At 39.7% G+C, this 24,674-nt stretch overlaps 1 protein-coding gene across 8 annotated transcripts in view; it reads right to left on the bottom strand.

Moving 5' to 3' along the window:
- Window positions 1-6,195: 6,195 nt before the first annotated feature.
- Window positions 6,196-24,674, bottom strand: part of NPAS2 (neuronal PAS domain protein 2) — a 253,145-nt gene continuing 234,666 nt past the window's right edge. For 7 of the 8 annotated variants that reach the window (XM_043997547.1, XM_043997544.1, XM_043997543.1 and 4 more), the window contains 7 exons: window positions 23,369-23,461; window positions 17,647-17,793; window positions 13,477-13,680; window positions 12,230-12,417; window positions 11,526-11,618; window positions 8,626-8,797; window positions 6,196-7,545 (listed from right to left, as the gene is read on the bottom strand). In XM_043997547.1, the coding sequence (XP_043853482.1) occupies window positions 7,351-7,545; window positions 8,626-8,797; window positions 11,526-11,618; window positions 12,230-12,417; window positions 13,477-13,680; window positions 17,647-17,793; window positions 23,369-23,461 (1,092 nt within the window). In that variant the 3' untranslated portion in view covers window positions 6,196-7,350. The remainder of the gene's footprint in view (window positions 7,546-8,625; window positions 8,798-11,525; window positions 11,619-12,229; window positions 12,418-13,476; window positions 13,681-17,646; window positions 17,794-23,368; window positions 23,462-24,674) is intronic. The other variant, XM_043997546.1, reaches the window with a different exon arrangement.

Raw genomic sequence — 24,674 nt, 5'->3', positions numbered from 1 at the left:
TGCTTAGACTTCTCTGTGCTTTGAATGCTTCCTGTCACCATCTTTGCCAGTCGCCTCAAGTCTCTTGAGCCAGCTAGGTAATTCAGTCATGAAGACTGAACAACAACATCTCTTCCAGGCTATGTTTCCTGATAACCTGGATTGGTAACAATTTTCTCCTCAGGCTTCATATAGCAATTAATCAACAAGCATTTATTAAGCACTTACAATGTAGCAGGAGGCACTGTGTAAAATGCAATTGATAAAAAGACACAAATGTAAGCTCTCTCTAGGAGTTTATGTTCTAAAACTAATGCTTTGTTTTATACCTTTCAAATGAATGTATTTTGTCGTGTGAGATTGTCTATTATAGTTATAGATGTTGGTATCTCTAGCAGTCCAGGGATAAAGAGTCCCACCAAAATACACACACACACACACACACACACACACACACACACACACACACACTTGTTGGGAGGGGGGAGGAAGGGGGGAAGATAGTCTACTCAATTTTAAATTTTGGAATGAGTACAGTTCACAGGCCTGAGGTTATTCTCAAACCTCCACACCTCAAACCTGCCTCACCCCCTCAATAACTAGCCTGTCACCAAGACTTTATATCCATTCCTGCCTTGCAAATAGGGTGAAGTGACTTGCCAGGGTCACAGTGTCTGAGGCCAGATTTGAACTCATAAAGATGGATCCTCTTGACTCTAAGCCTGGCACTCTATCCACAGTGCCATCTCAATGCCTTGACCCTCTAGGCTACCACACATTTATCAGGGTTTAATAATCAAATCAATTTTACCTTTGATATTGTGAAGGGAGAGGAGGATAATCTACTGTCCTAGGGCTCAAGCTCCCTTCCCAGACCACCACTCCCAGATCTCTCACACCCACCCCAAGAGACCAATCCTTCCAGTGTCCCTAAGCCACCCTTCCCTGCCCTTCCACTGTCCATTGTTAAAAACAAACCCCCTTCCCTATTAGACCTGTGCCTTGGAGGCTACTTTATTTTCTGTTTATACTTACATATGGTCCCACTGTTTCCACCTTAAACATGTTGTTTAAGGCTGCTAGGTGGCGCCATAGTGCACAGAGTTCTGGAACTGGAGCCCTCAAGACTTGAATTCAAATTCCCATCAGGTACTAACTCTGTGCCCCAGGGAAAATCACTTAAACTCAATTCGACTCACTTTCCTTATCTACAAACAGGGACAATAATAGCGCCTACCTCAGAGGATCATTGTGAGGATCAAATGAGATAATATTTGTAAAGCACTTAGCAGAGTGCCATGCACATAGTAAACACTATTATAAATGCTTGTTGTTCAGTCATGTCCTATTCTTTGTGACCCCGTGGACAAAGTCCATGAGATTTTCTTGGCAAAGATACTGTAGTGGTTTGCCTTTTCCTTCTCCAGCATATGCCCATTTTACAAATGAGGAATTGAGGCAAATAAGGGTTAATCAACTTGCCCAGGGTCACATAGCTGAGGATGGATTTGAACTTAGATCTTCCTAACTCTAGATGGTGTGCTCTATCCACTGTACCACAGAGCTGCCCATATAAATGCTAGTCATCATCAATCGATCCTCCTCCTCCTCTTCCTCCTTAGCCCACCTTGAGGGCAGGTACTATTTTGTTGGCTTGTTTCAGGTTCTTGTGCACTTAATAAATACTTGTTGAATTAAATTGAAAACCAATTACTGGATTGTAAAAATCCATGAGATTATCAAAAGATATGTATTTTAGAACACTCAGCAAATTTCAAAACACAATAAATGTCAATTATTATTGTGAAGGCAGAAATTGTATCTCACTTGAACTTCTCTCTCTCTCTCTCTCTCTCTCTCTCTCTGTCATTCAAAGCCTAGCACAGGATGCTGAATGCAGTAGATTCTTAATAATTTTTTGCAGGGGGGAGGTGAAGTCAGATGGGGAACCAGACCTCATTTAATTTGTCAGAAGCTCCTAGTGAGGGATTTTCTCTAATAATACAGGCAAGTACCTTCTACAATTTAAAGTCTGAGTTGGGGCACTGAGGGTTTAAGTGGCTTACTCAAGGTTACTCAGTAAATATCAGAGATCATGATTTGAACCCAAGATTTCCTGACTCTGTGAGGCCAGCTCTTTTTCCCAGACATTATGCCACTCTGCCTCTTGTGTTTATTGTTAATTTTGGAAGTCTGGCTGTGGTGTGCAAGATTAGATTTGAATAAAAAGAGACTGGAGTAGTCAGAAAGGCTACTACAGAAGCGATTCAGCAAGGAGAGGTTGTAGGACTAGACTGGGGTAGGTGTGGAAAAGAAGGGCAGACACATTTCAAGGAATGACAGCTAAAACTGACAATAGCCTAAACACGTGGGAATGAGAGAGAATAGTGAATCTAAAATGCCTAAATTTTCCAGCCTGCATGATTGAGAGAAGGGTGGTAGTACTGAAAGGGAAACTGAGCAAGGGAGCTAATTTGAGGTGGGGGGAGGGATGACAGGAGATGATGAGTTTAGACTGGAATATAATGAGTTTGAAATAATCTGCTAAAACATAGAGTAATATGGCAATCGTACGGAAGCATTTTTAAGGTGGAAAGATAACTTTGAATATCAACCAGCTAGGCACAAATACTAAAAGGAGATAATAAACTTTTTTTGAGTTTTATTCAGGGAAAAAAAAAACTGTTTTGCATGTGCCAGAAGGCTAGATATTTCAGCTCCATGTTTAATGAACCATGTTAGGCTGATGAAAGCCTACTTTCATCATCGTGCCCATATGCAGGGGGAGGAATAAACATCATGCACGTCTGTCCAAAAAAATCACCTGCTCTTTCTATACCCAAGATCTGGTCTATTTTTTTAGATCTATTTCTTTATTTTACTGTTGTCTGAATCTAAAGCCTTCAGGCTAAGCCTACACAGACAAAATAGAGCAAAAGGGACAACAGAGGCAGTTTTTGAATGATTCAGGCCAACTCCCCCTTTGCCAGATGATCATGGCAAAAAGGCTTTTAAAAAAACCCAAAAAACTAATATTGTCCAGATGCTTGCAGTAGTCCTTCATTTTGTATGTTTAAGCAGGCCCTTACATTACCTTTCACTTAATGAACTACAGTTGTCATTAGTGAGAGAAGAGAGGAGATTTTGTGTCTAAACCCTCTGAAATTCACTGTGTTCCAGAGCTTATTCTCTATTCATGCCTGGGTGAGCCAAGACAAACAAGACAGGTCATAGTTTTTCCCTGGAAAAAAGATAATGCTGTGAAATAGTATTTTAACAAGCAAAATGCCAATTAATCATAAGCTGTAGAGCTAAAATCTCTTACTAAGTATATGGGTTTAAAGAGTGAACAAAGGAAATATGTTTTCCAAATTTCTCCAGATTCTGAATATTTACAAGGCAGCACTCTGAGAAAAGACAAATCAATAGCGTGGTATGCCCTTCCCTAACACTTTTATGTCTTCTAGGTATAAAGAACTAGAAATAAAACTAGGTTATGTCTCCATTAATTAGCTTTTTCTGCTAAGAAATGGAGATTCTGAACATTTGCTGATTAAATAAAGCGATTTCTTAAAGAGACCCTGATAGATGACATTTTGCATTTAATGAAAATAATATTTTAGGTGTTGATTACTCCCTCTGTGCTTTATTTTAAAGTAGAACTCTCTTTAAGGTGTTGTGGGTTTTTTTTAAGTAGTGAACTATCCTAATATAGCTAATGTGTTTTAAATGTCTCGACTGACCAAAAAAAAGCTACTTTTCAGAAACACACCTGCATGTTATGTAGTGTTTTGCTTTTCCCCCTGTGTTCTCACATTGGCTCATAGCTCTGTAAAGACATGAATGACAACCATTTGACAAATGCTGAAGCTAAAGCAGAGAGATTATGTGATCTCCCCAACTGTTACATGGCTATTTGGTGAAAGAGAGAGAGAGTTATAACCCAGGACTCCTGTGGGAAGAAAAGAAAGCATTTAATGAAGCACCTACTATGTAGTTAGGCACCATGGTAAGTGCTTTACAAATATTAATCTCATGTGATTCTCTGGACAAACCTGAAAGGGAAGGTGCTATTAATATCCCCATTTTATAGATGAGGAAATTGAGGTAGACAGGTGGTGACTTGCCCAGGGTCACATAATGCCTAAGGCTGGATTTGAACTCAGGTTCTCCTGATTGAAGGCCCTCTTATCCACTGTACCACCTAGCTGTACATCATGCTCAGGGACCCCAGGAAAGAGTATTGAAGGATATCATCTGTCTGATCCTGTTATTTCCAGGTTGCTAAATCAAGTAGATTCAACTCATCCGTGTTTGGGGGAGGATTCTGAGTAGTAGTAGTTGGGAATTTCTGTGAGTTATTTATTTATATGTGATAGGCTGATATTTCTCTCTCTCTCTCTCTCTCTCTCTCTCTCTCTCTCTCTCTCTCTAGGGCAATGAGGGTTAAGTGACTTGCCCAGGGTCACACGGCTAGTAAGTGTCAAGTGTCTGAGGCCAGATTTGAAATCAGGTCCTCCTGAATCCAGGGCCAATTCTTCATCCACTGCACCACCTAGCTGCTCCCTTGGTATTTTTCTAGAGAAAAGATTTGTGGATTTTGTTGCTACCTTTCCAGTGAATTACATTCACCCGATTTCTTAATTGGAACTATAATGATTTCTCAGATGAGAAATCTAGTTAGGGCAGGCTAACATGTTCTTGGCATCTCATTCAAACTAGCACTTTGCTCCGAAGTTAAAAAGTGGAGACATTTACTGTTAAAGTGAATCTGAGGTTTCTTTCAAGGCTGTCTGAACAAGCCGTCCATTGTGGATGGTTGAAGCTCACAACCACAGGATACTCTCAATTTCGTGGTTGATCCAAAGGCAAATACTTTCAATCTGTGTAGTGCTTGTCATCACTTGATGCTACAGAATAAGAACTGTAGGGTTAGAGCTGGAAGGAGTCATGGAAACCAACCTTTTTATCATACAAATGAGGACATCAGGTGTAGAAAAACGAAGGAACTGCTTCAGGGAAACACAGGAAGTATTTGAGCTGGGATTTGAACTCAGGTATTCCATGGGGCAGTGGAGGGAGGGCTGACCCAGAAAACCAATATTTAAGTCCTCACTGCTAGGACATATTGGTTGTGCGACCCTGGGGAAAGCCTTCAACTTCTCACTGTGTGCATTGCAAACTTTACAAGCTGCAGAGAAGGTACCAGCCTGCTTTGGCAGGAATTTCCTCAGGTGGCCACGGGTGCAGTCCTTCTACCTTTCCTGATTCGAAGACCAGTGATCTATTATTCACTATGCCATGCTTCCTCTTAATGTCAGAACTGGAACATACATCAGATACCATTTAGCTCAACTTTATTAAATCACCAATAGAGAAACTGAGGCCCAGAGTGATGAGGTGACTTACCTATGGTCTTATAGGGAGTTAGTGAGCAAACAGATTTGGATCCCAGTCTGCTGTCTTCTTAGGTTTTTCTGAGAGCTTTCTTGAGAGAGGATGCTTGTTTTCTCTTTTTCTTCAGACTAAGTTATATTGAATGATGACTAGATCATGATTTCATTCCTAAAATATAGAAGAGGGGGAAGGTAGGTGGCACAATGGATAAAGAACCGGCCCTGGATTCAGGAGGAACTGAGTTCAAATCTGGCCTCAGACACTTGACATGTACTACATGTGTGACCCTGGGCAAGTCACTTAACCCCCATTGCCCCACCAAAAAAACCCTCAAAACACAAACACTGGTATGAAGGCCTTGTCTATCACTGGAGAAATCCATAAAGTATAGAAGAGAACTTTTTCTAAAAGTTGTTTAAAATGACCTACAACCCTGACAGGTAAATGACTTACCTAGGGGTCACATGGCTAATATGTGTGTGAGGCAGAATATGAACCTTGGTCTTCCCACCTTTGAGGCCAGCTCTATCCATTGTGCCACACTGCCTCTCAGTTTTATTTCATTTACTATAAATGCATGCGGCAGTAAAGACAAATAGGTGTTTCCTCAGAAATACATATACGTACATGTCCACATATGTATATACATATACATATATATATACCATATATATGTAAATATATAAATATACCAAGAGACAGAAATTGCCTCCATAGGAAATTGTACAAATTTGTTAATTTATTACAAAATGTCCACTCACAGAAAAGCACAAGAAAACTTTTATACTTGTGAAATGAACTGGTGTTTCAGATACAAAATAATTTACACATAATTCCATACAATTTTATTTTTTATAGAAATAGGTCATTATTACAACAGCTGTACAGTACACTATGTTTTATAATTACATAAAATCTTTTTCTTTAGAAACATCTCAACATAACAAAACATACAAAAAAAGCAAAAAGTGCATTTTTAAAGGAAAATTCAATCCTAGGTATTTATCATGAAAGATATGTAATAAGATGCAGCATCCCCATTCAATGGGCCAAAACACAGTGCATTTTCCTCAGTGACCTGTAGTCCCAAACAGAGGTGATTGGCTGTTTGGGAGGCAGAAATGTATCCTCTTTGTGTTCTTAAGTGTCTCAACAGAATTCCAGAACATCAGCTGCATGATTGTGCTTACAGTTTGAGTCCTCCTTTGTAGTTGTAATTAATAAAGTAAACAGGTATAGTCCAGTGTTATTTTCTTAAGAAAGAAACCAAACCCAAACCAACCACTAGAACAGGAAGGGTTAAAGGGTCTGTTCTGTTAGTTTTAGGTTGGAGAGTATGACCAGCTCTGCCTGCTGCTTTTGTAGTTGTGGTCACGACATGAAGTAAATAGACTTTTATTTGTTTTTTTTTAATTTTATACAGAAAGTGCCTAAGTTATTTCTTCTGTGCAGTTGTGCAAAAAAAATATTAACAATAATAAAAATAATCTCTTGTTCTTTCTCTCTTCAACAGATCTTTGACCCAGTGCTTCTCGAATGCAAAGGAAAGAAGATTGAAAGAATAAAGGCCAAATATTTCATCTAGACAGTCCACAGTCAGCTGGAGTAACATGGATGTGCTCACAAGGATGTAGCAAAAAAAAGTGCTTTCTCCAAGTGTTTTACCCGATAAGGATGGCGTTCACGTTGAATACTGTTCATTTCCAGTCTGAGTGGTCATATATGGCTGTAGAATACATCAGAGATCCACTGAGCCGGGGGGAACCAAGGACAACCAGATCTTGATCATGTTTTGTTTTTTTTTTAATCCACTGCAACCTGCACTCTGAGATTTGTTATGATCTAGGACTTCTGAAATGTATTCTGCAGTGTGCAAAAGCCAAGAGTTTAGATCCAGAATCCTTTTCTCCCCTGCCCCGTCCCTCTCTTGTCCATTGGTTAAAGCTAATTGTGTACTGACATTCTGTTGGCGTCCTATCGTGGAGGCTGCTGGAGGCTTGAGGACTCTGATAGACTGTTGGGCCTTCGGGACGGATGTGGCGGTGGTGGTGGCGGTGGTGGTGGCTGTGGGGGTGTGGGGTGATATCCCATGGTCCCTTGCTGTTGTGAGTAGGCGGGCAGAAGCAGAGAGTCTTGCTGTTCATTGTGCAAAGAGGTTGGTGTCTGTACCTAGCAAGGAAAAACAAATAAATAAACTTAATTTTACATTAGTTGTACATTTATTGCCCACAACTAGAGAATCAGTGCTACCTTCAGAGGAAAAGGGATGCAGATAACATCCACACTGAGTGGAAGCCATGGGCATGGTGCTCTGCAATACCCTGGAGACATGCAGCATAAGAGCTTGCCTCTCCTTTCCAACAATGCTACTTACTACTGCTTCCCACCTGATTCAGTGAGCAGAGGGAATGCTAGGCCAGCGAGAACTGCGCCACAACAGAGGAATAAAGGGCATCGAAACAGGGTATATATTATTTCTCCTATTAGATTGTGAACTACTTGTAGGTAGAGTCTGTGGCTTATTTCATTTTTGTATCCCCAATGCCTATCAAAGTGAATAGCTACTTAATAATTTTTAGTTGAATTGAATTGTGTTTGTTATTTTTCCACAGTTTTTTTTTTTTAATAAGATAATTTCCTTTATTATAGTGGCTTTACGTACTCCAGCACAGCATTCAAGAAATGCTACCAAATACCAAACCTCTTCAGGGACCATCTTTAACAAGGACATCTCTACCTCTAGACCCTAGAGGGGGTCTTTAAACAAGTAGGTTTTTTTGTTTGTTTTTGTTGTTGTTTTTTTTTCAGTGAGGCAATTGGGGTTAAGTGACTTGCCCAGGGTCACACAGCTAGTTAAGTATTAAGTGTCTGAGGCCGTATTTGAACTCAGGTACTCCTGACTCCAGGGCCGGTGCTCTATCCACTGCGCCATCTAGCTGCCCCCTTAAACAAGTAGTTCTTAACCATTTTTGTGTATGCCATGGACCCCTTTGGCAGTCTGGTAAAATCTATGGATCTCTTCTCAGTATAATGTTTTTAAGTACATAAAACCAAGTATATAGCATTACCAAAGAACACTGAATTATACTTATCAAAATATTACCCAAAAGGCCAAGTTCACAGATCCAGGTTAAGAACTCTTCCTCTAAACCAAGAGCTGAAACGGGTTTTGGCAACTCTTAATGTCTTCTTGGTGTGGTCCATTCCTACAAAAGTCTCTTGTTTCTAATGTCTCTGCCCATCGCCTACCTGCAGATAGTGTGGCGGCTGCTGGGGTTGCAGAGGCTGCAGGGGGGATGGCTGTGTGGTAGAGAAGCCAGGGTGCAGCACAGCTTGTCCCATCAACAGGATAGGGGTCGAGGTGCTGCTGCTAGAGGTTTGCACTTCCAGACTTGGAAATCCAGATGGGCTCTGAGGGTATCTGTTTGGTTTTGTGGGGGAGAAAAAAGAAATAGCTTTAAGGAGAGATTCAAAGTTGCCGGAAAGACATGGAGAGAAAACGAGGGAAATGCTGGGAGGGTCTCAAAAAGTTCTAGGTATTTGAAAAGGCTGTCATTTTTTTTTTATAGGGAAGAAATGAATCTGCTCAAGATCATCTTCAATGAGTTTTCTCTGAAACCCTACCTATCTGTATGTATTTCACAGGTGGCTCCAGACACGGGACTAGGAATTTGGAGGAGCCAGATTCTGGATGACTGAGAAAAAAAGATTCTGGCATTAACGTGTTGACTTATTGTCCTATAGAAATTTAGGAGGGAGAGGAAAGAAAAACATAATCAAGAGCATCAGAATTCTCTTGGCTACAAATAACAACATCAGAAAAACCAAACGAACCCAAAGTCAGAAAAAGGCAGTGTTGCATATTGGATAGAATGATGGATCTGGAGTCAGGCCACAGCTAGTTTCAGATCCATTTCTGACTCTTATTAGCTGTGTGATCATGAGTAAGCCACTTAATCACTCAGTTTCTTCATATATAAAATGGGGATAATAATACCTGTAATATTTATCTCACAAGTCTGTGAGGAGCAAATGAGATAAATTGCTATAGGAATGTCAGTTACTGTTATTTTTTTTAAATAGCTAACATTTCCATAATGCTTACTGTGCCAGGTACCATGCTAAGTACTTTATAATTATTGTCTCATTTGGTCCTCTCAACAATCCTGGGAGAAAGATGCTATTGTTAGTCCCATTTTAGAAATGAGGAAACTGAGGCAGAAAGAGGTTACGTGACTTGCCCAGGTTCACACAGCTACTAAGTGTTTGAGGCCTAATTTGAACTCAGGCCTACCCAGCTCAACACTCATTCCAATGTGTCACCTAGTTAGCCCTTTTTTAAAATTGAAATTAAATTTTTTTGTGTGTGTGAGGCAATTGGGGTTAAGTGACTTGCCTAGGGTCACACATCTAGTAAGTGTTAAGTGTCTGAGGCTGGATTTGAACTCAGGTCCTCCTGACTCCAGGGCCGGTGCTTTATCCACTGCGCCACCTAGTTGCCCCTAGTTAGCCCTTTTTTAAAAAAGAAAAAAATAAAAATTCACAGAATAAAGAACTTCTATACCCACTGACTTGATTTTATGCCTCACTAGAAACAAACACTTGGAATAAGAAACAATTAAGTTCAAATCCTGCCTCAGACAGTTTTTTAATGGTGTGATCCTGGGCTTAGTTTCAGCCTCAGTTTCTTCACTTATAAAATGGAGAGAGAAATAGCATCTACACCTCAGGGTTGTGAAGTTCAAATGAGATAACATAAGTAAAGAATGAGAACTCTATATGGGAACTGTTGTTACTATTATTATTATTATTATAACCAGAAAGATTTTATCTCCAATTACTTGGACCACTTGGGCAGGACAGGCTAAAAACTTGACGTAATTAGGAACACTGACTGGATCTTTGGGGCTAGGGAGTGTGTCTAAGAGGAGACTCCAAGAAATTGGGTGACAGGGGTTTGATGTTATTCAGGACTACCATGAAATGGGTCCTTCTATATGTCCCCTGGAAAGGAACCAAGGATGGTTCTCTGCAGAACTGTGAGGTGGAAGGAAATCGCCAGTGACATTGCTCCAAAGGGAAGTTTCAAGTTGGAGAAAGCAGAAGCCTGGGAGGGGCGCCTATGGAGGGTTTAAGGGAAGCTGTCTAAGGCAAGTAGGTGGCTTCCAGAAGCTCTGTGTGCTTCTTTGTAGAGTGGTGGCCTTCCTACAAAAACGAAGCCAGAATTTTACTGAAAGGCCATCATCTTCCACCTATTTATTTCTATTTCAGTCTCACTTACGAGACATGGAAACACTTTTAGTTTTCCAAGAGCTTTTCAAATATTCAACTTCATATTTCCAGTAATACTGACCCTGCTAATTAGGAAATAGTCAATGGTGCTGTAAAACAGTTCTTTCTGATCTCAGGCCTAATGGTATAGGCTAAGGAGGTTTGGGGAGGGGAGAATATTTTTGTAGATGGAAGGTGGAAATAAAGTTTACAAGTCTCTTAATATCCTATGGGTACATCACCAGTGCCACAGGTTGGCAGAGAATTAGAGCTATTATCACTGGGGTTTTTTGACTGACAGTAGGACTTTTTTTTGGCAGGGGGAGCTACTTTTGGGGGGAGGACTTGAGGGTCTAAATCTGTGATTTCATTTTTGTCCTCTAAGGAGCTCCCAGTAAAAAAATTCCTTCCACCAAAGCAGAGCAGCAACTCTTCCTTAAAGTCTTAAAGAATTCCTTCAACAGAAATCTCAATCTCTGGTATGTGAGAGGAGGTAGATTGGAGAGCTATTATTCCAGGTTGCTTCTCAATATCAATGTTAGAAACCATAAAAAGGGTCCTTCAGGGTTAGTATAGCTAGATTGGGCCCACTGGAGTTTATGCCCTGAGGGTGCAGGCTCTTCAGAATTGAGAAGTCTAAGTAGTAAACCACATGATGTAATCAGTGTCACATTTTATTAATTTAAATAACACGAGGTAAAGGGTATATATTGTTGTTATGGAAGGAGACTGCAAAACAGGCCTTTTAAGAAACCCTCAATAATATCTAAATACAGAATCAAAAAGATTACTTCTGATTCGAGTAGGAGAAAGATATGATTCCAATCCAGTTTTCTACTCTATTTCCATCCTCCTTCCTCCCACCCTCGGCCACCTACTTTACTTGTCGTCCGGTGCCACCAGGGTCTGATGACCTCCTTGCATCACATGACCCAGGCATCATTGGCTGGATTGGTTGGCTAAGCAGCAGTCTTTGAAAGGAGAGAGAGAATAATTTCATCACCCTCTTTGTAATGCCTGGCCCACTATAGTGTTTACTAATCCTCTGTATGTTTGCTCTTAATTCAGATGCCTCCTGTTTCAACTTAAATTTACTTTTCTTGGCTTCCTACTTAGGAGGGACCTAGGAAAGGAGCTCTGTCCATTGGGGCTTCTGTGCTTTCTTTGTCATGCAGCTCAGAAACTACCTTGTTGTTTCATAAGAATGTCAGGATTTCCCTTACCTGCCTTCATCTTCCGCAATGGAAAGGAAATCTAAGGGACCACTTTAAGACAGATTAACAGTTACTTTTCAAAGAAAGGCATTAATTCCAGATGACTGAAGGTGAAGCACACTACTCACTTCCTGTCAGAGAGGTGATGAAGAATATGTAGAAAGAGACAGACATTTTTGGATGTGGCCAATGTAGGGATTTGTTTTGCTTGGTTACATATATTTGTTACAAAGGCTTTATTTTTGTCCCCTGACCCTCAACCCAATGTGGAGAGATGGAAGGGAGAGAAAATAAAATACTTGTTAATTGAAAACTAATTTAATTAAAAATAAAAACAAACAAAAAACAAAGAAAAGCACAGTTCATACCTGAGTTGCCTATCATGGCTGAAGTCTGGGCTGGGGTGACACTGTCCGGTGTCCTGAGTGACAGAACCAGGCGTCGTCAGGCTCAGCGCTTGTGGGAGTAAGGCTGTGCTGCTGAACTGTGAGGTTAAGCTGCTCACAGAGTGGCCATTCCCCTGCATGACTTGTGTGCTTCTCATTGGCTTTTGACCCTGGAGCATGGTTTTAAGGAGGAGGACATGTCTCAATAAAAGAGGGGTAAAAGGTACTTCTCATCCTGCTCTGTTTCTGCTGGGTCTCATCTGCCTGTTTTGCCATCATCTAGGAGTGGGACAAGATTAGGCCTTCTCTAGAAGGGAAGCCCAAGGGTGGTTTGGATGGTGCCTTTGCAAGGGGGGCAGGGATCTGAGAAAGACAAGTTTGGCAGATAATTCTCAGAGCACAAGCAGTGTCAGGAAGCAGGACAATGATGAGAGCTGACCTGCACCAACTCATGTCTATAAAATCATGAATGTGGATAGCAATTAAGATTCAGATGCTAACACAAAGTGACCTTGGGGGAGATGGGCCTTAGAGTACAACCTGTACTTGAACAAGAATCCCCCTTATAAACATACTCAATGAGTGGTCATCCAGCCTTTGTGTGAAGGCCTCCAATGGGAGGGAACAAACAACCAGCAGAGGTCATACATTCTACTTCCACTTTTAGGAGGCCCTAATTGTTAGAAACTATTCCTTTACATCAAACCTATATCTGACTCTGCAAATGTAGAAGGATGCTCTTCTCTTTCCTTTTTAGCCATCTCAATTTAGGAGCAAGGCTGAAAAGGCTAGTTCTAGGATACCTTTCTTTCTTTCTTTTTTTTTTTTTTTTTGGTGAGGCAGTTGGGATTAAGTGACTTGCCCAGGGTCACACAGCTAGTAAGTGTCAAGTGTCTGAGGCCAGATTTGAACTCAGGTCCTCCTGACTCCAAGGCCAGTGCTCTATCCACTGCACCATCTAGCTGCCCCTCTAGGATAAATAAGGATAAAAAGGGGGAGGGGAAGAGGTTATTAAGATATGGACCAAATGAAACTTAGAACTTATTATTTTTTTCTTTTTTTAGTGAGAACTTATTGAAAAAAGAAATCATTTCTTTTGACTCAGTTTCAAATGATCTTCCATCCCTCAGCTTTATCCCTTGCCTCATCAATAATAAGACAAGCCTTTACTCAATGGTGTCCACCCATCACTGTTGTGATAATGGAATCTGCAAGAAAAGCATAGTTACCTGGCTTGCTATCACACTAGATTCCCGTAGCAGCTGCTGATTTGTTATTTGGGAAGTTGCAATTTGCCCTGGAAGTTGAGGACTAGGAACAAGCTGTGACTGGGAAACAACCCCCGACCTCTGCTGTAGCTGCTGTTGCTGCTGAGACTCTGGCCGCTGTATGCTGCTAAAACTTAGGGATACAGCTGACTGCTGTAAAAACATCTGGAAAGAGAAAACCATGAAGAAAACACATCTTAACCAGGCCTGCTAGATGGTAATCCCTTGGAGAGTAGGGACAGTACTTTACTTAATCTTTTAATCTCCTCCAGTACTTAGCACATAAAAGAGATTTTAAAACTTTAACTGAAAATTGAATCCTCTCTGCTTTACAATTCTTTGTCCTTTCCCGAAGAGGGCTATGACATCAGGGTGATGTCATGACTTGCACTGAATTGGATTTTTCTGTGAGGCAGGGCTGTGCGAGGTCACCAACCTCACTCTCTCCTCAAGAGCCATCTTGGTCAAGTGGCAAGATGCACATCAGGACAACTGGAGATGGCCCTGGATGTTTAAGGCAATTGGGGTTGTGAGTTTCCCAGCTAGTAAGTGTCTGACATGAGACTCAGGTCGTCCTGACTTCATGGCCGGTGCTCTATCCACTGTTCCACCTAGCTGCTCCGATCTTTACGGTTCTAATATATGCTAAGCTACCAATGTCCCATTTTACTGAGAACATCCCAGGAACAGTCCGTATTTGGAAGCAGATAAATGGTATGGGGTATCTAGTGTCAAATTAGGGGTGAGGAAGACCTGGATTTGAATCCTGCTTGCTAGCTGTATGATACTTAACACAATGTGTCTCAGCTTCAGTTTCCTCATCTATTAAATGGGGATGTTAATAGCATTTAGTTCACTGGGTTATTATGAGAATCAAACGAGATAACATATAAAGTGCTCTGCAAACCTTAAAGCACTGTGCAAATGCTAGTTATTGATTGATAGAATGCCCACAGTCTCCTAAGACCTAAATTTGACTTTCAAGTTGTTTTTATACTCATGTAGGAAATATGCATTGGCTTCTAAGTTTCTTGGTAGATGAAATAATGATATTTTTATCATTATCTTAGCTGGGGACATTTCAAACACTTAGTAAAAGAAATATATGAAGGCCCCCAAATGATCTTATGGAATAGCCCAAAAGAACCTAGGGGTGTTTTAAGCTGCCCTGTATATGGTTTCCTTTATAAATGAAAACAACTGTGGATGTGGCTGAAAATAATAAAGGAGTTTAAAACTAGAAGAAATCTCACAGGCCAACTAATCCAGTCCCTGCCACTACAACAGACTCAGCAGCAGCAGCAACAACAGGAGAATTTAGGTTTACAAAGCACTTTCTTTCTTTTTTTTTAATTTAACAATCTTTTTTTTTTTTTTGGTGAGGCAATTAGAGTTAAGTGACTTGCCCAGGGTCACACAGCTAGTAAGTGTTAAGTGTCTGAGGCCAGATTTGAACTCAGGTTCTCCTGAATCCAGGGCCAGTGCTCTATCCACTGCACCACCTAGCTGCCCCACAGCTTTGATTTTTTATTTAATTTTGTTTCTTTTGCTCTTCTGCATTTCTAGACTGTCTGCTATTAAGCCATTCATGCTTCAATTTCTCTGCACCAGCATATTTGTGTGTGTGTGTGTGTGTGTGTGTGTGTGTGTGTGTGTAATGACATTTAAGGTAATATTTGTGAAAGCACATTGGATCTTGTTTGAAAAGTATTCCATAGGTACCAAATACTTTTTAAAATATGCCATCTAAAAGGAAACAAAATCTGCCAGATTGAACAGTGTAAAAAAAAAATCACATTTTTTTACTTCTGATTTTCTGAGGGGATGGAGAAAATAACCCTATGTTCAAAGCAACTTCCCTAAAGCATACTCATTACATATTATTGTCTTTTTAATTTTACAGTCATATAATGTGGAAAAGTAATTTTATTTTTTTTGGTCAAGCATTTGGTAATGTATTTTTTTGTAACATGAAAATTTTAAAACTTGCAATCTGAAAAAAAAACACAACACATGAGAAAATATTCCCTAGTGTGGGTCTATTCTTTGGAAAATTCCAGCATAAAGTCAATTGGGAGAAAACATGAGAGAATACAGTTTCAATCCTTTCTACTTTCGGCACTAATAGTAATCAATACTGCAGAAGTCAGATGTCTGGGTTTCATGAGGTGAGCCCAGTATAATCAGCCTTGGTTATAAAGACAAAAAGTAATGAGTCCTAGTAATGAGGGATGAAAGGGAACACCTTATGGTCATTTGATATTTTAAAAACCGGTTTTATTATTGAAATACATTTTTAAAAGCCAGGAAATTCAGAATTTAGTGTTACTATCTCTGCCTTGCTTTTAGCATCTTCTGGACCAATTTTCTTCTTGTGTGTGAAAATCCTATTGAAATTTGAGTTAAGTAAGTTCTGGGAAGAGTGACATGGGCCATCAATCAGGCACTGGATCAATGGGGATATACTATACTTTAAAATACCACAGTATAGTAAAATAAAGGCATAAAAAATGGACAGTGACTTTTTTTTGGGGGGGGGGACAGGGCAATAAAGGTTAAGTGACTTGCCCAGGGTCATACAGCTAGTATGTGTCAAGTGTCTGGGGCCGGATTTGAACTCAGGTCCTCCCAAATCTAGGGCCGGTGCTCTATCCACCTAGCTGCCACAACACTGCCTTTTTTTTTTTTTTTTTTTAGTGAGGCAATTGCTGTTAAGTGACTTGCCCAGGGTCACACAGCTAGTAAGTGTTAAGTGTCTGAGGCCGGATTTGAACTCAGGTCCTCCTGAATCCAGGGCCGATGCTCTATCCACTGCGCCACCTAGCTGCCCCTAACGCTGACTTTTTAATGTACCCATTGCCTTTGAAATTTAAAATTTGCAACCTCAATAGTGCATCACTACTTAGGCCCCTTGCTCCTTTTAATTTCCTGGGTTCAGTGCAAGTCAGAGAAATGGAGTTAAAAAAAAACAAAAAACACCTTTTCCCCCTTGATATCCTAACTATTCTACCAATTCTTTATAGTTTACCTGAATACTGCACCTATGTATCTCGCCAATTTTACACATTGGACCCATTTTCTACAAGGTTAAGAGGGTACTATGTGCCCTCCTGGATCTAGAGAAGGGGGAAAGCTCTTTTAGTGCATTAAAGGAGAGAAGAGAGTGTCTAGAATTAATAGAATATAAAAGTGTGTATACACATACATATGTGTTTACTCACATACACATATATTATATATACATATATACAAAATAAGTTTGAGTATGTATTTATGTGTGTATACATGCATTTATATATGTATATATACTATATATTATAAATATAATATGTGAATATATATAGATATACACACAAATGCCTGCTGATTATGTGTATATATAATACTTATATATGCTATATATACATATATACAAAAATGTTTGTTGAATGTGTGTGTGTGTATACCCAAAGGGGTCCAAGATGCAAAAAAGGTTAAGAACCCCTGCCTCATATACTTATTCTCCTCTCCCTATAAGTAGCCCTCACCCCTACCAGTCTGTGCTATTTTGAGAAGGAAAGGGAAAGAGGAACTACTAGCCATTGATCCATATGAAAATCAGTTAAGATCGTATTTATTTATGTTTTTCTCACTATCAAAAGGTCCTTAGTTAATTGTGCTACCATATCATACAGAAGAAATTCTGATAGACACTGGGAATTCATAGCCTCAAAGTAATAACAGTAAAGCAGACAGAAAGACAGGACAAGGAGAAAAAAGCAAACTCTGAACAAGAACATAAATAAAGGAATAAATGATGTACTAGTATCATGTACATGTTGAAGCGTAACAGTATATCATGGGGTGCTGACTGAAAAGGAAGTCATGGAAATTTCATGCTTAGCCCGAGTGAAGACCAGGCAGAATTGACTTCTTTTGTACTATACCCAGTGTGCTCTGGCTACTTGATGAATAGGACTAATTAAGATTGTATGGAGTTGAAATGTGGATGTTATTGGGGAAGTTCACTCATCAAAACTTCTCAGGGGGTTTCCTGTAAAGTAAATCCACATCTCCTGTGGGAGGCAGGGGGATGGGGGTGGCCATGGGCAGTCATAGTTTTTCTAGCAGTCCTGGGCCTCAGACCCTTACCTGGAGGTTGGAGTCCTGGACCATGCACAGCTGTTCCTGGATTTTATGTAGCTCTTCTTGTTGCCACCGAATATTGGCCTGCAAGATCCGAGTCCGCTGCTCCAGTTGGTCTTTGATGGTTTGAAACATGCTGAATTGTGCTGAGAACTTGAAGGGAAAAAGCAGGAAAAAAAATCCCACCCATATTAAATGTTCATTTTCATCATTCAGATAGATTTCAGTGATGAGCCCACCATATTTATCTTTTGCAGACCTTTGCCCCTTCCCACCAGTGTCAGTCCAGGGATCCCAATTCAGCCTAGAAGAGAGTAGCACCAATGTCCATGAAGGTGTTAAGTGACATATTTGAATCTGATGGAAATTATTCATTGCCCATAGCCTGCTTTCTTTTAGGTGCCACATGGCCCATGGAATGAACACTGGACTTGGAGTCAAAGTAGCTGAGATCAAGTCCTAACTCTGTGAATCATAATAGCTAATATTTATAGAGCACTTTAAGGTTTGCAAAGCACTTTACATGGTTTATTTTATTTTATTTTATTTTATTTTATTTTATTTTATTTTGGTGAGGCAATTGGGGTTAAGTGACTTGCCCAGGGTCACACAGCTAGTAAGTGTCTGAGGCCGGATTTGAACTCAGGTATTCCTGAATCCAGGGCCGGTGCTTATCCACTGCACCATCTAGCTGCCCCAAAGCACTTTACATGTTAAAAAAAAAAAACAACATTTATATAGTACCTTAAAGTTTACAAAGTGCTTTATATATACAATCTCATCTGAGCCTTGCAGCAGTTCTGTGAGGTAGGTACTAAAGAGATTATTAAACCCATTTTATGGATGAGAAAACTGAAGTTTTAAAGGGGGTAAAGGAGGACATATTGCTATTAAGTGCCAGAGGCAGTCAGTGTGTGACCAGTTAATCTCTTTGGCCTTTAGTTCCCTCATCTGTAAAATGGGGTGTTGGACTAGAAGATCACTAAGGTTCTTTCCAGCTCTTAATCTATAATCCCCTGACACTATTTGTTTCTAGGTCAGTGGAGCTCATTCTAAATTTGTATGGGAAATTTATCTCACTGCAGTCTGGAATACTGAGTTATTGCTTGATTTTGTAAGTACTGATTGCATATTCATTTTCCAAATTCGGAGAGAGAGAGAGAGAGAGAGAGAGAGAGAGAGAGAGAGAGAGAGAATTTTTGGAAAGAATGTCAAAAGCAGGACAGCAAAAGAACTCTCTCCCCACCTCCACCCACTCCCAGTGAGGGCATGGCAGCTTGCATGTGATGGATTCACAGACATTTTTAGGTTCTATAATTATCCTGAATGTGATCCTGGACAGCACTGGCCTGTTATGTAATGGATCACGAATGAGCTTTAATTTGATGGTACATTACACTGAAGCAGTGTTCTCTAAACTGGCCTTAAGGGCCTTTAGCTGGCTGGCAAAGATTTGGGGTTATCTCAATAACCTTCCCCAACTTTCCCCAGCTTCTTGATGTCTCCCACCTCAAGGGAATCTGGGTTAGTGATAGCACACCAACAAACAAAAACCCCCCAGAAAAGTCAAATAAGTTCATAGATAACATTCTTGTGTGTTTTGCAGTGACAGAATTTTAACTTGAAGTTCTCTTGGGAACAAACTCAAGGTTTGCTGTAGGCCTGCATAAAAAAAAGGTTGTAAGAATGTTCACATTTCTTCCTAGCTATTCATTCTGTATACCTCAAGGTGGTCCTGGGGAAAACCTCAAGGGGAAATCCAAGTGTCACCTGCTCTTTAATGAGGGAGCAATGCAGTACCATAGCATCAGATGGACACCACATAAGCAGCCCTAGAGGTTTCAGTGAAGACGCAAAGGTTACAAGCAGATGTCAAGTGGATCAGAGTGTGACCTGACTAGTGACCTCTGCCCAAGATCAGGAGGCCATGCTAATGGTCTCTGGTAATGACAACTTTGCTACCTGGATATGTATTATCTTTGTGTTTTCTCTTGCTTGCTTCCTCCCCCATAAAATGGAGATAATGATGTGTACTACTTGCTTCCTTTAGAAGGATGCTATGTGTGGGCTAATGGCTTTCTGCTAAAGTGTTTTGAGATGGCAAAATGTTAGGAAGATGTGTATAATGGATGGCATGGGTGAGGGTTGTGGACTATGGCTAAATTTTTTTTAAGGTTAGTTCACCGACATTCCCTTTATCCCTGTTAAAAAACTCTGCAGTATTCCTGTTCTTTTATTTTACAAATGTGTCTTCTAGTCTTCTCTTTTCATTTGGTCTTTTTATGAAAAGATGACTTTTTTGGAGGTGGGTTTGTGGGGAGGAGAGCAAAAGAATAGAACTATTAAATGATGCCTCTTTGGAGTAACTGACAAAGGTTAGATGATGAAAACCTCAATTAACCAGAATCAAAATAATGAAAATCCTAGATTAACTGGAATTTTGGAAGATGCATCCAAATTTTAGGAGTGAGCAAAAGGAAACAAGCACATGACCTATTTTGTTAGAAAAAAATAAAATCCAACTTCCTATACACCAGTAATGTCAAAATCAAATAGAAATGGGTCCCTGCAGGCTGCATATTGACTTAGAAAACCACAAATTACATTCTCTATATTGTATTGTATTTTTATTTATTTTGTTAAACATTTTCCAATTACATTTTAATATGCTAGGGGCAAGGCTGGGAGTTTGACACTTCTGTACACAATCAGCCCAATATCCCATAGACATAGGTAAATATGTACAGTGTTAGACAGGGACAGAAAAATAGCCCTAAGGAATCGTAGGATTTCAAGAACAGGAAGGGACCTCAGAGACCAACTAATCCGATACATGTTTGAACAAAACCCTGCCCTACAAATATTTATCCAACTTCTGCTTGGAAATCTCCAGTGACTGGAAACCCACTACTTCCTCAGACAGCCCTTTCTCCTTTTTGGATTGCTCTCAGTGTTAAGATTTCTCTTCCATGAAACTTAGAAGTGGTACTCTCTGCCACAGTCATGTCCTCCCTAAATTTCCTGTTCTCTTGTCTAAAGATCCCTAATCAAATCCTTCAAACAAACCTCAGAGGAAATGATCTACGATAACCTCACTACCTGGTCATGCTCCTTTAAAGTGTTCCAGTTTGTCAATGTCCATCCTAAAGTGTGGCATCCAATAGTGAACATGATACTCCAAGAGTGGTGTCATTGGGGCAGCCCAGGGTGGGGGGTGGGGGGGGGAGACTATCACCTTCCTCATCTCTGAATACATTCTAAGATCAAGTAATCTTTTCTTGGCTGTCATTTACGGATACCCCCATATCTTTTCCACATGTTATCAGGCTAAAATATTTTCTCTACTCTGAACTTAATGTGGTTAAGTTTTTTGATCCCAAGGGCAGGATTTTCAGTTTATCACCATTAAATTTCACCTTAATATATTCGGTTCACCATTCTGAACATATACTGAGACATTTTTAGATCTTGAGTCTATCACTTATTGTTAGCTCCCAGCTTGGTGTTATTTGCAAACTGGACATTTTATCTATATCTTCATCTAAGTCACTGATAAAAATATTAAAAGGCAAAAGACTCAAAGGTAGATTCTTGGAGCATTCCACTAGACATTTCCCTCCAAGGTAACGTGGACCCATTAGTTTCTATTCTTCTGAATCTATCATTCAACCTGCTCTCAATTGGTCCTTACATGAAAAATATCTAAAAAAACCCCAAACCCTATGTAGTTATACTAAAAATAATACTGATTATAGTACATACTTGGGCTTTATGAAGGCCAGATCTGAGAGGAAAGTATGGCCTATATTCAGAACAACATGATATATTCTGTTAATCTAATACCATAGGATACAATCAGAAGTATTCATGGCTAGAAAATATAAATATGTTTGACTGTTATCTGCAAAGCTGATTTGCTATTTGCTATATTTAAAGTATTTAGTGTAAGTACTTTCAGATAACTCAGCATCATTTATGAAGTTTCATCCAAACTTCACAAAGAAACTTTCTTCCTGACAAGTGCCTACCACAAAAGAGAAATGGGTACTTGTTACAATTTTCATTTAATATCTGATTTAGCATTAGTAATAAAGCCTCATCAATCCAGTGGTGGAAGAAGAGAGTGAAAAGTCCTTCTGAAGGAACATTTTAAAAGGAATACAGTTCCATTATTTCCAAGGATGGTGCCTATTATGAATTAAGCTATAACTGGATACTAATAAGTAAAATTAAATGCAATTGGAAAAAAGGCCTACATCACAAAATTACATACTATAAAACACAAAAATCCTTTATCCTGCAAAAATTGATTTCTAAATCTGGAAGCTGTAAGAGCTTTTAATTTCCTGAATGCTTAGTTTGAAAAAAGTATAGCTTTTACATGGGGGCTGGTTCCACTGTGGGTAAAACCCTAAAAATCTGCAGAGAAGGAAATTATTCTGTATGGTTTCCTCAATAAGGATCACATATAGCATGTCTCAGTTACCACAGGTTCTGCATAAGTAGGCTCTAAATGAATGAGGTTTTACTGTTAACAGGAAAGGTTGTCAGCATGGCTTGTCAAATTTGTTACGTGCGCTATGATGCTAGCCCGTTTCAGAGATAATGCTCTAGGATGTACATGCCAGTAGAGGATGGGGCCTAAATCATCTTTCCAGTAGAGGGGTGGATTTGCACTAACTTGCCCAAATATTCTGGCCCAGTTCCTCTTGTCAAACCCATTTGTGAGATGCCTTGCTGTGGTTGTGGTGGGTTGAGCAAAGCTGACTGACTGGTTCACAAGGGGATAAAATGCAGAGTCTTGGCCTCATTAGCATGGTGCATAGTCCAGTGAACTGTGGTGTGTAAATTCTGCATTCAAGGATTTAACTGACCAAAAATTGAATCAGCTATGTAGTGATTAAAAAAAAATAACATGACACTTCCTAGATCTATAAGGTAATCCATAAGGTAATCTTCTGGTGAGAGACCTTTGTAAGACTATTATATCCAATTTAGCATAGTGTTAAATGCTAAATTGGAAACGAAGGAAAGAGGCATAGAAAACTTGGGACATCAGGAAGAGAGATCCATGAAGATAATCAAAGAATTAGAAAACAAGACTAGGATGGAGGACTCGTTGTATAATTTATTTTGGCAGAAGAACTGAAAGAGGTGATATCATCTAGAAGAATGTGAACACTACCTTGCCTGTAATATGTGAAATACCTCAAAATGACCATAGGAGGGACAAGAATAGGGATTGGACCTAGATTAGATTAGTTTTAGATTGTGAACCCCTAGAGGGCAGGGACTGTCTTTTGCCTGGTACACAGTAGGCATTATGTAAATGCTTACAATTATTTGATATAATTGATAAATTATTTTATAAATCTAGGGAACTCCTGGGTGAAGAAAATCCCTCTTCTCATATGGGTCAGCACCTTTTCTGCAGCTTACCATCTTAAAAGGTTGCCCAGAGTGGTAAAAGGTTCCTCAGTAGGTGTCACAGAGGCTGGATTTGAATTCAGCTCGTATTGGCTTCGGGGTCAGTTCTGTATCCACTGTGCCATTAAGGGGAATATCCCCTGATTGGAACTTTGCTTTTGTGTCTTAATATGCAGGTCAGCAAGTGTGCATACCCATGCCTATGCATACTCAGAGATGCCTTCTCCAATGTGGGAGGGAAAGGGCTTGATTCTAAGATTGTTTGCCCCCTTCCCTTATCTCTACCAAGTCCTCAACTTACCTGTGTCATGGGTGTAGGTGGGCTTTGCAAAACAGCCTGAGGCAGCAAATGCTGTGTAAGAAGATCACAGGATGACTGAGAAGGCAGAGAAGCCTGGAAAGAGGGGAAGGGAGGAGGGAGAGAGAGAGAGAGAAAAGAACCCTGCTTTGTTAACTAATACGTTTTCCAGGGCATTCTATAAATTCATAGTTGTAAAACCTATGACACCCTCCCTCGTGCCCAACAGCTATCTGGACAGAATATATGGAAAGAGGCACAATTTCTTCTCCAATAATGATAGCTGGAAAACCTGCAGGGTTTTATTAGGTGAAGCGGCACTTTTAACTCTGAAGAAATGGTGGGAGCAAACTGTATTGATACTGAGGGCTAAGATAATTAGGCCTATGGAACCAGATAACATTTCTGTCAAATAGCTACTTTATGATTATTCCCTTTTTACAGATTGAGGCAAACTGAGGCTTAAGTTGACACTTGCTCCTGGTTACACAATTAGTCAAGTGAAATTTGAACCCAGGTCTTTCTTGCTCTAAGTTCAATGCTTCCCCCACCCCCTATTTTACCAAGTTCCAAGAATTATTCAAAGGGATGTTATTCCAGCCTGTCAACACAACAGAAATAGCTGCTGCTTGCCTGGCCTTGGCAGCTCGGTTCTACTCTATCTTTGCAAGCCCTAATCCTTAATATGTGTGGTGTTGAAAAAGACAAGTGTTCACCACAAACTAAGTGGGCACAGACCTGTACTAGATGCTATTAGTGCCCTGGTGCTAGGCAGACATCTTGGGATTTCCTATCGTTTTTCTTCAACTTGAGTGAGATGGAATATGTATTATGTGAGATTTTACTTTGGAATCTTTGGAGGGAGTCTTCTGGGAGTTTAGTAATGACTTTTTGTCCCTGATTCCATTCAGCAAATGGAGGCAGACTATGGAAGATGGAACCCAAAATGTCATAGGTACTTTGAAAAAGTTAAAATTTAAATTAAATCAAATTTTTAAATTTAAATTAAAAATTAAATTCTTATAATTTAAATTTAAAATGAAATTCTAATTAACTTTAAATTTTAATTTTAAATGAAATTTTAGTTAAATTAAGATTTAAAATTTTTAAAAAGGTAAAAAGCCTAATTTCTAAAAACATAAGCAGTAGCCAGAGGACAACATATTGGGAAATGAGAGTCATCATAGTGGATGAGCAAACGATATCCATTTTATTTGAAAATAAAGGCTTGCTCGATATATGCTATATATGACTAATGCAAGGAATAGTGTATTCTTTTACAATTTCCAAAATTCTAAGTTGTGGGGTG

Source organism: Dromiciops gliroides, chromosome 3 (assembly GCF_019393635.1).
Source record: "Dromiciops gliroides isolate mDroGli1 chromosome 3, mDroGli1.pri, whole genome shotgun sequence".
Classification (NCBI taxonomy): Eukaryota; Metazoa; Chordata; class Mammalia; order Microbiotheria; family Microbiotheriidae; genus Dromiciops; species Dromiciops gliroides.
Note: the sequence above shows the minus strand (reverse complement) of the source record. Positions and strands in the feature narration are given on the sequence as shown.